Consider the following 12,372-nt stretch of genomic DNA (forward strand, 5'->3'; position numbering starts at 1 on the left):
TGCTGGTGACGAAAGTGGTGAGGAAGGTGGTGTGTTGGGTGGTGTGGTGGGTGATGCATGCTAGGTGCCTCATCCTGCCTCGGATCCTCTTCTTACCTCCATCACGCCTGTTGTCCTCTTGGGTAAAGGTGAGCAGCCATATTCTTGTTGGTTTAGTTAAGCCATATCCTTGTTGATTTACCTAGTAATGCCATAATCTTGCTGGTTTACTTTATCTTAGGTAATATGTCTTAGATAGTTTCCCTGTATAGTACAACACAGTACTTAGGTCTGAAAGGCGTCTTAAGGGTTGACCATGAAGGGGGGTGCTGCCCATATGTAATTTTTCCCATAAGTTTATGTATCCAGAGTACACAAATTCCTAGTACGCGACGTCCTCTGCTGCCCAGAAAAGGGTGTATTAGGGGGATGTACTGCATATGGTTACACGTATCTTTCTCTCCACTGTGTCTCTCACCACTTTTTATTCTGTGCACTCTTAATAACTTCATTTTCTAATCTTCCCTTTTACATATCAGTTTTACTCTAAATTTTGAGTTGCTGATCAACAATATATAATTTTCCTGAAGTTTATCAACAATTACTTTTCGTCATACTGCCAATGTCTAATTCATCGGGTTGGTCAGGATCACTTGATGGTCATGATCGTCAGCTTTTGCCCTCCCAAATGGGAACTGAGAGTTCATATAGTCCGATCTAAGGGCAAGGCTGTGACCTTTACACATGCACATACCTGTCCCCTTGCTCAAGGGGGACAGTAACAACCCACTTCGTCAGTGAAACTTTTCACAACCTTAGAGGCGCGAACTCCCGGCTACCAGATGGCAAACGAGAACACTACCACTGAGCCAGTGAGTGGTGTGTGTGTGTGTGTGTGTGTGTGTGTGTGTGTGTGTGATGGGCCAGTGTTTATAAAATGTAACAAGAATGTACTTCACAGTAAAAAGTGTACTGCACTGGTAACTGACTTTCTTTTACAAATATATAAATAAATAAATAATGTATAAATAACCTAGTGTATGTGATCCATTTTCACTTACAAAACTATAACACTAGCTACAGTGCATTACCATCTGAAATTCCTACAGTGTACACGTGCAAGTGTCTTTTAACCCTATCAGTCCCATGACATGTTTTTTATCTTATTCTTCCAATCTCCAGTCTCTTGTAATCAGCTTGGGAGAGAGTTTTCAGATAGGAGGGATTATTTTTCAACACCTTCACTAACGGAGATCCTTCCTAAGCTGAATAAAATCAGCTGGTAATAGGATAAATAAAATTTTAAAAAGTCACTGGACTGCAGGGTTTAAAAGTACTCTATTAAAGCATATAACGATCCATAACCATGCCACTCACATCAGTTGCTTGTGCTTGAGAAGGTGTACTCTCAGGCCACTTGTTGACTTGTATTTCTTGCCACACTGGGCACACTCCAGGTCTGCCTCCCCTTCCATGTGGTGTCGCTGGTGGTCCTCCAAACACACCTTATGATTGAACCCCTTGCCGCATTCTGGACAGTGATACTTCTTCTCACCAGTGTGTGTGTACATATGGCTCCGGAGATTGCTTCTGTGACTGAACTTCTTGCCACATAAACTGCATTCACACACCATCTCTCCCGTGTGGACACGAGTGTGAGATCTGAGAGCGGACTTCAGAGTGAATGCCTTACCACAGTGGTCGCAGGTATAATTCCTCACACCTGTGTGCAAGAGTGCATGTGTGGTGAGGCTCCTTCTCTGAGCAAAGCTTTTACCACACTCTTCACACCGATAGTCTCTGGCACCAGTGTGGACAACCTGGTGCTGCATGAGGTGACTTTTCTCTGCAAATGCCTTACCGCACTGGTCACATTCATATCTTTTGTCTCCTGTGTGAACCTTGAAATGCCTGTTCAGGTGGGACTTTTGAGTGAATGTCTTCCCACACACATGACACTTTTGGTTTCTCTCGCCATTATGGGTACGTGTGTGTATATTAAGATGACCCTTTCTACTGAACTGCTTCCCACACTCCTCACACTCGTAATCTCTCTGACCACTGTGAACCAGTCTGTGCATTTTAATGTTCATCACTTCCTTGCCACATTCCTCACATTTGTGCATCTTTTTCATACCCAATAACCCTCCCTCGGCCTCAGTCTCTGACCCAGACTGAGCATCCTCCCTACTGGTCATGTCACTCCAACTTTCCTGTAGTTGCATATCCAGGGCAACACTTCCACTGGCCATCCCACCCCATCCTTCCTGTAGCTGGGCATCCATGGCAACACTTCCAGTGGCACAGTATAAGTGTATATGTACAGTATAATAGTTCTTGCCTGCTGTACCACACTAGCCTCCCTCACCACAACAATATGCTGACATACTCATTCACTAATAAAACAATGACCTGCACTGATCCATGTTAAGCTACAAGGTCTGGTGCTGAACTTGTCATACACAGGACAGTCCTTCAAGAGCCTGTCAGGTGGTGGCAGTAGCTTGTGTTTGTGGCGGAATGTTAACCTTCTTGTGGGTCAACTTCATCTGTACTGGGGTCCTGGCTCAGCCCACTGTCAGCAGTCCACATCAGCTGGTGTGGAGAGCAGACAGTGGAATTCTAGAAGCATTGGTTTTCACTGTTCCCCTTGCCACTCTACCTGCAAGATATAAGTTGCTGTTTCAAAGCTGCTGTTATGGACCTGACCTAGCTCAGAAATGTGATCACACACTATGAAGGTTAAAACCTTGCCAGTTATATGTGACTGTGTCAGCAGATAAGGTTGGTAAGGGCAAAACTGTCATTTCATTTATACACAACATGTAAAGATAACATTCCAGATCACAGGTAAATACTTGATATTATTCATTATATGGCAAAGTAACTCATAACTCAGTGGACAGAGATCTACATCTTTTAATTTTCTTACATGCTGCTGAGCTCCAGGTATTAACCTTGTCTAAAGAAAGTCATCTAGCTAACACAAGAATATAATTATGTAAGTGGAAAAATGGTACCAACCGCAGTTGCCAGACACTTTGGTGTTATTAAATCTCTCCTGCCCATGATGTCTACAACCCTACTTCCTACACAGTGTGAATAGGTCATCAGCACTAAACACCTAGACATCATGGCATGTTTTAAATATGACGTTCGGTGAAACTGTTAAGTCACAATTTACACAGGTGGAGCTAAAGAGGAAGAAACATAGTAAAAAGGATGATTGCAGAAAGCTGTAAAAATGAAGGCTGTAAAAATAAAGTGAGGTTGTAAAGAGGAACATTGTGGCTTTGGGATGAAGAAAAAGACTAAGATTAACCTCTTCTGTCCAAAGACGTATTATTATTTTTCTTCCTGTCCCCAGCTAATATTATTCAGATTAGGAGAGACTTTTCAAAAAGGAGGAATTCAACTCAGGCTTCATTAATTCCTTCAGTATGAGAGGCCTTTCCTGAGCTGCATAAAACTGTTTAGTGCTGAATATAAAAAAAACAAAAACAAAACTAATTGCACTGAAAGGGTTAATAATTGTATGTGGGAAATTATTAATGCAGACAACTGTTTTGCTAGGTCCATATCCTTCCCTTGAATATGACCTGCTGCTGTTGTACTGTCGAAGAGAGAGAGAGAGAGAGAGAGAGAGAAACTCACTCACATGCTTGCTCACTCACTCAACTCACTCTCTCACACACACACACACACACACACACACACACACACACACACACACACACACACACACACACACACACACATGCAATCAAGTTTGGTCTATCTATCTATCTATCTATCTATTGCCAGACGCCATAATCCCGTACGGGGTGGCCATTTGACTCTGAGTTATTTGTTTTACAGGAAGGGGCAATAACCCTCCACCAACCCACTTGACACATAGGGAGCACGTATGGTTTGGTTATATGGTTACCACCCAGCGTTGTAAATGGTTTCTTGGCTTACAGGAAACCATTTGGCTTGTCACTCAATGTAAAGCCACCTGTAACGGAAAGAAAAGCATTAAGTAGTGACAGGAAAGATGGGAGAAATAGGAAGAGAGGAGGGCAGGCACAGAAAAAGAATGATTATTGCTAAGGAAGAAGTAGGCAGCACTACATCAAGTGAGTGGATGATGGTCACCACCTTGGTAAAAGTGGAAAAAAAACAGATCAGGATTATAAGTTAGGAAGTAAAAACCCACACACATCAGAAACAGAGAAGGACCTAGGAGTGATTATCAATAAAAGACTATCTCCAGCTGACCACATCAGTGAGAAGGTACAGAATATGTATACACTGCTTGCAAATATGAGAATAGCGTTTACATACATAAATGAAGACATGTTGAGAAAGATAATATCATTCATTAGACCAACCCTGGAGTATGCATCAGCAGTCTGGAATCCTCATCTCAACAAACACATAGATAAGACTGAAAAAGTTCAAAGGGCTGCTACAAGATGGGTACCAAGCTAAAGGGATCTAAGCTATGAAGAAAGACTACAAAAACTGAATCTGCCAACACTATATTAATCCATATCAGGGAAAGAGAAAATAGACATAAATGAATATATAACCTATGGGGAGGCATCCGAAAGAGGACACTCCAAAAAACTGCATAAAAAGAGAGGCAACAGAGACACAAGGAAATTTAGTTTCCCAAACAGGGCAACTGATCAGTGGAATGCATTGCTGAATGAAACAGTGTGTGCCAAAATAATTAATAAATTTAAGGACATGTATGATAAAAATGGTTAATGCATAGGACAATACGAGCTTGACTCATTCCTGTAAAGATACAATTAGATAAAAACACACACACACACACACACACACACACACACACACACACACACACACACACACACACACACACAGTTCTGGCTGAATGGTGATAAGGCAATGTGTGGTGTGGCAGTGTGTTGAGGCAGTGTGTGATAAGGGAGTGTGTGTTAAGCCAGTGTGTATTGTTTTAGTGTGAGTTGAGACAGCGTGTGTGTGTGTTGAGACAGTACGTGTATTGAGGTAGCGTGTGATGAGGCAGTGCATGTGTTGAGGCAGTGTGTGATGATGCAGTGTGTGTGTTGAGGAAGTATGTGGTGAAGCAATGTGTGGTGTGGCAGAGTGTGGAGTGGCAGTGTGTGGTGTGGCAGTGTGTGTTAAGGCAGTGTGTGGTGAGGGAGTGTGTGATATGGCAGTGTGTGGTGTGGCAGTGTGTGTGTTGGGGCAATGTATAGTGTGGCAGTGTGTGACTGGGCACTATATTGAGGCATTGTGATAAGGCAGTGTGTAGTATGGCAGGTTGTGGTGAGGCTGTGTGCAGTAAGGCAGTGTGTGGTATGGTAGTGTGTGGTATCGCAGTGTGTGTTGGGGCAGTGAGTGGTAAGACAGCACTGTGAGGCAGTGTGTGGTGAGGCAGTGTTGTGGCACTGTGTGGTGATGCAGTGTGTGGTGAGGTAATGTCTGGTGTGGCACTGTGTGGTAAGGCAGTGTCTGACGTGGCAGTGTGTGTTGAGGCAATGCGGGGTGAGGTTGCAAGTGCTGATGCAGTGTGTGGCAAGGCATTAACTGGTGAGACAGAATGCAGTAAAGCAGTGTGTGTTGTGGTGTGGCAGTGTGGTAAGGCAGTGTGTATTGTGTCTGTGTGAAGTGTGGCAGCATGTGGTGAGGCAGGGTGAGGCAGTGTGTGTGATGTGGCAGTATGTGGTTTGGTAGTGTGTGTTGAGGTAGTGTGTGGTGTTTCACAGTGTGGTATTTCAACATGTGGTGTGGCAGTGTGTGGTGAGGGAGTGTGTGTGTTAAGGCAATGTGTGTTGAGGCAATGCGTGGTATTTCAAATGTGGTGTGGCAGTTTGTGATAAAAGAGTGTGATGATGCAGTGTGTTTAGGCAGTGAGTGTTTAGCAGTGTGTGTTTAGCAGTGTCTGTTGGGTCAGTGTGTGCTGAGGCAGTGTGTGAAGAGGTACAAGTAACTCGCACGGAACACGTGGGTTTCGTTCCTACCGTGCCGTGTTAGGTGCGAAATCGCGTATATTTAAACTACTCCGTATTTTGCTCCCTAGACCCCCCAAATGTGTTGTTTTGCTGTTATCTGTCACTGGTAATCACTAGAAAGCACTTTAAGTGGTTAGAAGGTTTATTTAATGTTATAACTCACAATTACAGTACTCCAGAGCAAAACTTCAACACACAAATACTGTACGTAAACACAAGGAAACATTCCGACGCCGATCATAGGTAATCATATAAATCAGGTTAACTGGTACCAGTGCTTTAACTTACAAGTACATACCAGAACAGTACATATTTAACTTAGAAGTGCAGTACTGTGATATCGAATGATTTCAGTACATAATCTGTTAGGAATGGCTGAAAAAAAAAAATGTTATGAATACATTTTCACCTTTTTGATATATATTTATGGTAGTTTCGAGTTATTTTTTACGTTATCGTTGTGCCCATGCTTGGAAAAGGGAGCAAGAGTTGAATTTTCAGTCCTAAATGAGAAAACTGCACGTCCTCCAAGGCTAGACTCTGCCACGGGAGAATAAAGTGGAGGGTCAGTCCGATTAGCAATAAGGAAGTTGTGTCACAACTTCCAGCTCCCACACCACGAGAATGGCTAAAAATAGAATCGTAATGCAGTTTCAGAACTAACGATAAGTCTAATTATTACGAATACAGATACAAAGCAGAAATAAATACGTTTACAGACGGGGAAAACGTACTTCTTCCGTCATAACATGTTCATCTTTCTCTATCATTTTACGTTCATCTTTATCATTTTACCTTGTTATTTTCACAATATATATTGCTGTCTCGTAAACAGGGTGGTTGTTTGTGTTTTGCAAGGGAGGAAAAAGATTGTATTTACTGTCTGGGCTGAGATAATGGGTGTACCTATGTGTGGTTAGGCATGGCCACGAGTGAAAAAATCGTACATCCACTCATCATGACAGCAGGTGGTGAACTGACAGATGATACTTGAGAGGGTGAAGTCAAGATCAGTCTCATGTCCCAGATTTTCGTTCACTTCCCGAAAGTTTATTAACAGTTTTCTACAAGTTGCATTGCATCAAATGATCCAAACCATTACAGCAAACCTGAACAAATAGGTAAAGATACCAAGACAAAAATGTATTTTTCTTTTATTATAAGTCTTTAACGAACAAACAAAAAAGGCAATATTCCGACACCGATCATGGGTAATCATATAAATCAGGTTAACTGGTTACAAGGCTTTATTTAATGCTTTAATTGCTTACAAGTACATACCAGAACAGTAAATATTTAACTTACAAATACAGTACTGTAGAAAAGCAGTACAGTAAGAGTTTAACGAACAAACAAAAAAGGCAATATTCCGACGCCGATCATGGGTAATCATATAATTCGGGTTAACTGGTTACAAGGCTTTATTTAATGATTTAACTTTATTTAAGTGCTTACAAGTACAGTACATACGAGAACAGTAAATATTTAACTTACAAATACTGAACAGTATTGTGGAAAAAACGAACAAATAAAAAAGGCAATATTCTGACGCCTATCAGGTAAACTGGTTATAAGACTTTATTTCTTGCTTTAACGTTATTTAATAGTACTTTAAGTTGCACATAAACTTACCAGAACAGTACAGTACTGTAAATATTTAACTTACAAATACTGTGCTACTGTACTCGGGAATGTCTCACTCACTGAATAATTTCCCGCCTAGATCGTCACGTAATCAAAACAAACCGCGCGCTGCGGTGACGTTCGAGGATTTGATCTTTCAAAGGCCTCTCCTGTGTTAATTTGTAGTTTTCATAATGGTTTTTTAATCTTACGTTGTCTTATATGTATCCCAGCCCTTACCGTGTATAATTGCGAGCGCGTTCCGTGAGATCGTGTTCCGTGCGAGTTACCTGTACTGTGTGGTAAGGCAGTGTGTACTGATGCAGTGTGTGGTGAGGAAGTGTGTGGTGTAGTAGTGTGTGGTGAGACAAGTGTGTTGTAAGGCAGTGTGTATTGAGGGAGTGCATGCTGAGGCAATGTGTGTTAATGAGGTGCATGCTGAGGCAGTGTGTGATGTGGCAGTGTGTGTTGAGGCAGTGTGTGGTAAGGCAGTGTGTGCTGAGGATGTGCGTGTGTTGAGGTAGTATGTGGTGAGGCAGTGTGTGTTGATACAGTGCGTGCTGAGGCAGTGTGTGGGTTGGAGCAGTGTGTGGTAAGCAGTGGTGGGCAGCGCAAACGAAGAAGGACCTTGCACAAGCGCAAAGCGCAATCCACAGTTCACTACCTTGCGCATGCGCAAATGCGCAATCTGACAAATATTTAGCTTGCACAATGAGTTACTTGAGAGGAGCATGTGGAGTGACGTGAAGGGACAGGTTGACGAATGAAGAAGTGAAGGAACGCTGTGGGGTGGATGTGGATGTGGTTGAGAAGATTAGGAGAAATACACTGAGGTGGTTTGGACATGTGGAGAGAATGGAGAATGAAAGACTGACTAAGAGGGTGTATGTGGGTGAGGTGGGAGGAGGGAGAGGGAGAGGTAGACCAAGGATGAGGTGGAGGGATGGAGTTGAGAGGTATATGAGGGAGGGGGGGTGAGTTGGGGGGAGGGTAGTCAAATGGCGGGTGACAGAGCGACTTGGAGGCGTTTTGTCTGCGGCCACCCTTTGCGGGATTAGGGCGTCGGGCTATAGATAGATAGATAGACAATGTCGCAAAGTGCAAACCATTTGCATATATTTTTGGGAATTACTGAAAAATATTGAGATATTTAAATAAAACAGCATACCTACTTTTCATTCATTCATTCATTGCCAGACGCCATGTATCCCAGACAGAGTGGCCAAGGGCTTAGAGTTAATTGTTTTACAGGGAGGGGCACTAATCCTCCACCAACCCCACTTGACGTAGGGATGCCAACAGCATCTGGTGTTCCCAGGCGGTCACCCATCCAAGTACTAACCAGACCCAACGTTGCTTACTTACTTTTATTTATTATTATTATTTTCTATTATTTGTAATTTGTACAAGTGCGCAATCTAATATTTAGCTTGTGCAACGTCGCAAAGCTAGCACAAATCATTTGCATATATTTGTAGGAATTACTGTAAAATATATATTGGTATAATTAAATAAATTACTAAAGTAGCAACCTGCCCACCACCCACGGTGACTGAGGTACAGTAAGTCACTGTCCGGGAAAAACAGCCTATATTTACCAAGGCATTGGCAAAGATCACGTGATTACTGTATCATCAACTCTCTCTCTCTCTCTCTCTCTCTCTTTCCGACAGAGGAGGGAGGGAATGGAGAATAAGAGAGAGAGGAGGGAAGGAATAGAGAATAAGGGAGAGAAGAGGGACGAAGTTTATGCCTTATCTCCTCACTCAAAGGGACGCTCTTTTGCCATCCCCGTATTCATTCTCTCTCTCTCTCTCTCTCTTGTCTTGTCAAGACAATTTATTTAATAATTCAATATAGATATACAATAGCATATGTAATTCTTTACAAAATATAAAAAATCATGAAAACAGAGTATTTAAATCAAATATCCACAGCCTAATAAATTATTAGGCTGTGGATATTTGATTTAAATGTTTTAATGGTTTTTGTAAGGATCTGTTTGTGGTAGGTGGTGGCGACCATCATCCACTCACTTGATGTAGTGCTGCCTACTCCTTCCTTAGCCTTTATCATTCTTTTTCTGTGCCTGCCCTCCTCTCTTCCTATTTCTCCCATCTTTCCTGTCACTTCTTATTGCTTTTCTTTCCTTTACAGGTGTCTTTACATTGAGTGACAAGCCTAATGGTTTCCTGTAAGCCAAGAAACCATTTACAATGTTGGGTGGTAACCATATAACCAAACCATACATGCTTCCTACGTGTCAACAAGTGGGTTGGTGGAGGGTTAGTGCCCCTCCCCATAAAACAAATAACTCAAACTCAAATGGTCACCCCTTACGGGATTATGGCGTCTGGCAATAGACAGATAGACAGTAAGGAATTGCATATGCTAATCTTAATAAATAATGTATTTATTATTATTTACTAATAATAATAATAACAATTTAAAAATGATTAAAAATACATTATCTCTGTTGATGCATATTAAGAAATGCTACTACCCCTTTCTCTCCCGGCTCCCCCCAACAACCAGTGTTACCATATTGTAATGCTAGGTGAAAAAGGCCTGACTCCTCGGTTCTAGAACACCTAACGTGTAGCGGGGTCCTCTTTCGAGACCGGGGCTTAGTGCAATAAAGAGAGGTAGGACACAAAAACTCCAGGCAATAACCTTTACACGTACAGTATATTACCACAGTCAGACACAGGACAAAAACAGCAGATAATACAACACAGTATGTGACAGAAAATAAAACCTTAACTAGATAATTAGTATCTCGCAGGATACTGGCTTAACAAATACTGATGCCAACACTGTAATTCTAGTGGACAGATATACAGGGAATACAGGATTGCAGCGCGCAAGGGAGCGCAGGAGTGAGTCTCACACGGGGGGGGGGGGGGACGTGCAGAGGGTCAGAACAGAGTTATAGTAATATTGGGAGAGAATAAGTATTATTAATCTGAACTTAGTATTTTCTGATAGCAAAGGGATTTTGACAATTGATTCTATTCCTCATCCAGGTTCTCACATACACACTAACTGCTGGGAGGAGATTCTTAAAGGGAGGGTGGAGAACACTGGGAATTCACTGTTTTATGGTAATACAAGTGGGAGAATACTGTTAACACTTTTTCTCTGCTGTTTCCTGGTAACAAAGGACATCTGTATATTTTACTATAGAGAATCTCTCAGGGTAGTAGTCTTACTGATTTTCTACAAGGGCGTCACTCATGAGTCTGATTCACCAGAACTTAGTTTCTGCACTTGTCCTTATTCATCCGCCCGTGATTTCACTCGCCCCGATATTCAACATACATCAAGTCACTGTATCACTGTTACACTAATTCTGGGGCAACGTCACACTTAGCATAAGTCCTTACTAATTCTGGGGCAACAACACACTTAACGTAATTCACTCAAATAGTGGGGGCGGCGGGGAGACACGCCGGTGACAGCTCTGCTGGAATAGGGGCACCGCCAAGGGAGGGCGTGCCGAGAGGGCACGGGACGACTCACAGGGGCGTCCTCTCTCGTCCAGGGCTGCAGGTGGCAAAGGGGCCCGTAGTCTCCAGGCTAGGTTCAGGAGTGTGGCCCTCAGGACTGGGGCCAAACAGGTCCAGGAATCTCTGGCTCAAGTCTCGGCCAGAGGTGGAGGTCTTTCGCCGTCTCGGGGGCGTGGAGAGATCACGCCTGGGCGTCCTGGGGAGGGTCTGGAGTGACCGAGGACTGCGGCCCCCAGAGTCAAGGGGCGCCGTCAGGGAGGGGCTGCGGCACCAACCTGAGCTAGGGTCCGTCAGGTGGGTCTTCTCCAGGGCCAGGCATAGGGAGCAGAGGCCAGGGGAAGCTGTAGGGCCTCTCTGGGGTCCTTTGGTGCTGGAGGTCCGGGCTCTTGTCTCACGCTGGGGCGATGACACTTCCGAAACCTCTCTCTGGCCGTGGGGCCTGGCTATCGGCCGTGGCTGCCCAAGGGCGCAACTATGAGGCGCCAAGGCCCGGCTACTGGCCGTGGCCTGAGTGGGGAAATCAGCGCGCCTCTGGACACCTTCGGAGGAGCTATCGGCCGTCTGACAAAGGTGGGAGCGGTTCCAGGCTGTCTCCTGCAGGAGGGAGGGGGAGCAGCTGCAGGCCGACTTGGGGGCAGCACTTTCGGAGTGGTTATCAGCCGTCTGACGAAGGCGGGAGCGACTAAAGGCCATCTCCTTCTGCTGGAGGGAGGAGTGGCTACAGGCCGACTCCAGGGCAACACCTTTGGAGCGGCTACCAGCTGTCTGATGAAGGTGGGAGCGGCCATAGCCCGTCTCCTTCTGCCAGAGGGAGGAGCGGCTACAGGCCGACTTGGGGGCAACACCTTCGTAGCGGCTACCGGCAGTCTGACGAAGGTGGGAGCGACTACAGGCCGTCTCCTTCTGCCAGGGGGAGGAGTGGCTACAGGCCGACTCCTGCAGGAGGGGGTGTAGGGCGGCTACAGGCCGTCCCTGGAAGAACACCTTCTGACGAAGGCGGGAGCGGTTACCGGCCGTCTCCTGATTACCCTCAGGTCGATGAGACACCGATTCCCTTACGAGGGGTGGGCGGATACCGGCCGTCCCAAAGAGGAAGACACCTTCAGAGAGGCTACAAGCACACTCCTGTTGAAGGCAGGAGTAGCTACAGGCCAACTCCTAAGGGGTGCTGTTTGGAGCTGGATAGGCAGCTCCACCCTGATCTGATCTGGCGGTCCCACTCCTCGAAGGTAGTGTCATCTTCCTGCTAGGGCGACGGTGCGACGGCTGGG

The 12,372-nt window shown here is 44.5% G+C and overlaps 1 protein-coding gene across 1 annotated transcript in view; it reads right to left on the bottom strand.

Moving 5' to 3' along the window:
* Nucleotides 1-605: 605 nt before the first annotated feature.
* LOC145390656 (uncharacterized) overlaps nucleotides 606-12,372 on the bottom strand; it is a 47,091-nt gene continuing 35,324 nt past the window's right edge. The window contains exons 2-3 of the mRNA XM_080265447.1: nucleotides 1,357-2,029; nucleotides 606-696 (exon numbers count right to left, since the gene is read on the bottom strand). Of these exons, the coding sequence (XP_080121573.1) occupies nucleotides 606-696; nucleotides 1,357-2,029 (764 nt within the window). The remainder of the gene's footprint in view (nucleotides 697-1,356; nucleotides 2,030-12,372) is intronic.

This window comes from Coenobita brevimanus, chromosome 15, assembly GCF_032717465.1.
Source record: "Coenobita brevimanus isolate Jiangsu-jjx chromosome 15, ASM3271746v2, whole genome shotgun sequence".
Taxonomy (NCBI): Eukaryota; Metazoa; Arthropoda; class Malacostraca; order Decapoda; family Coenobitidae; genus Coenobita; species Coenobita brevimanus.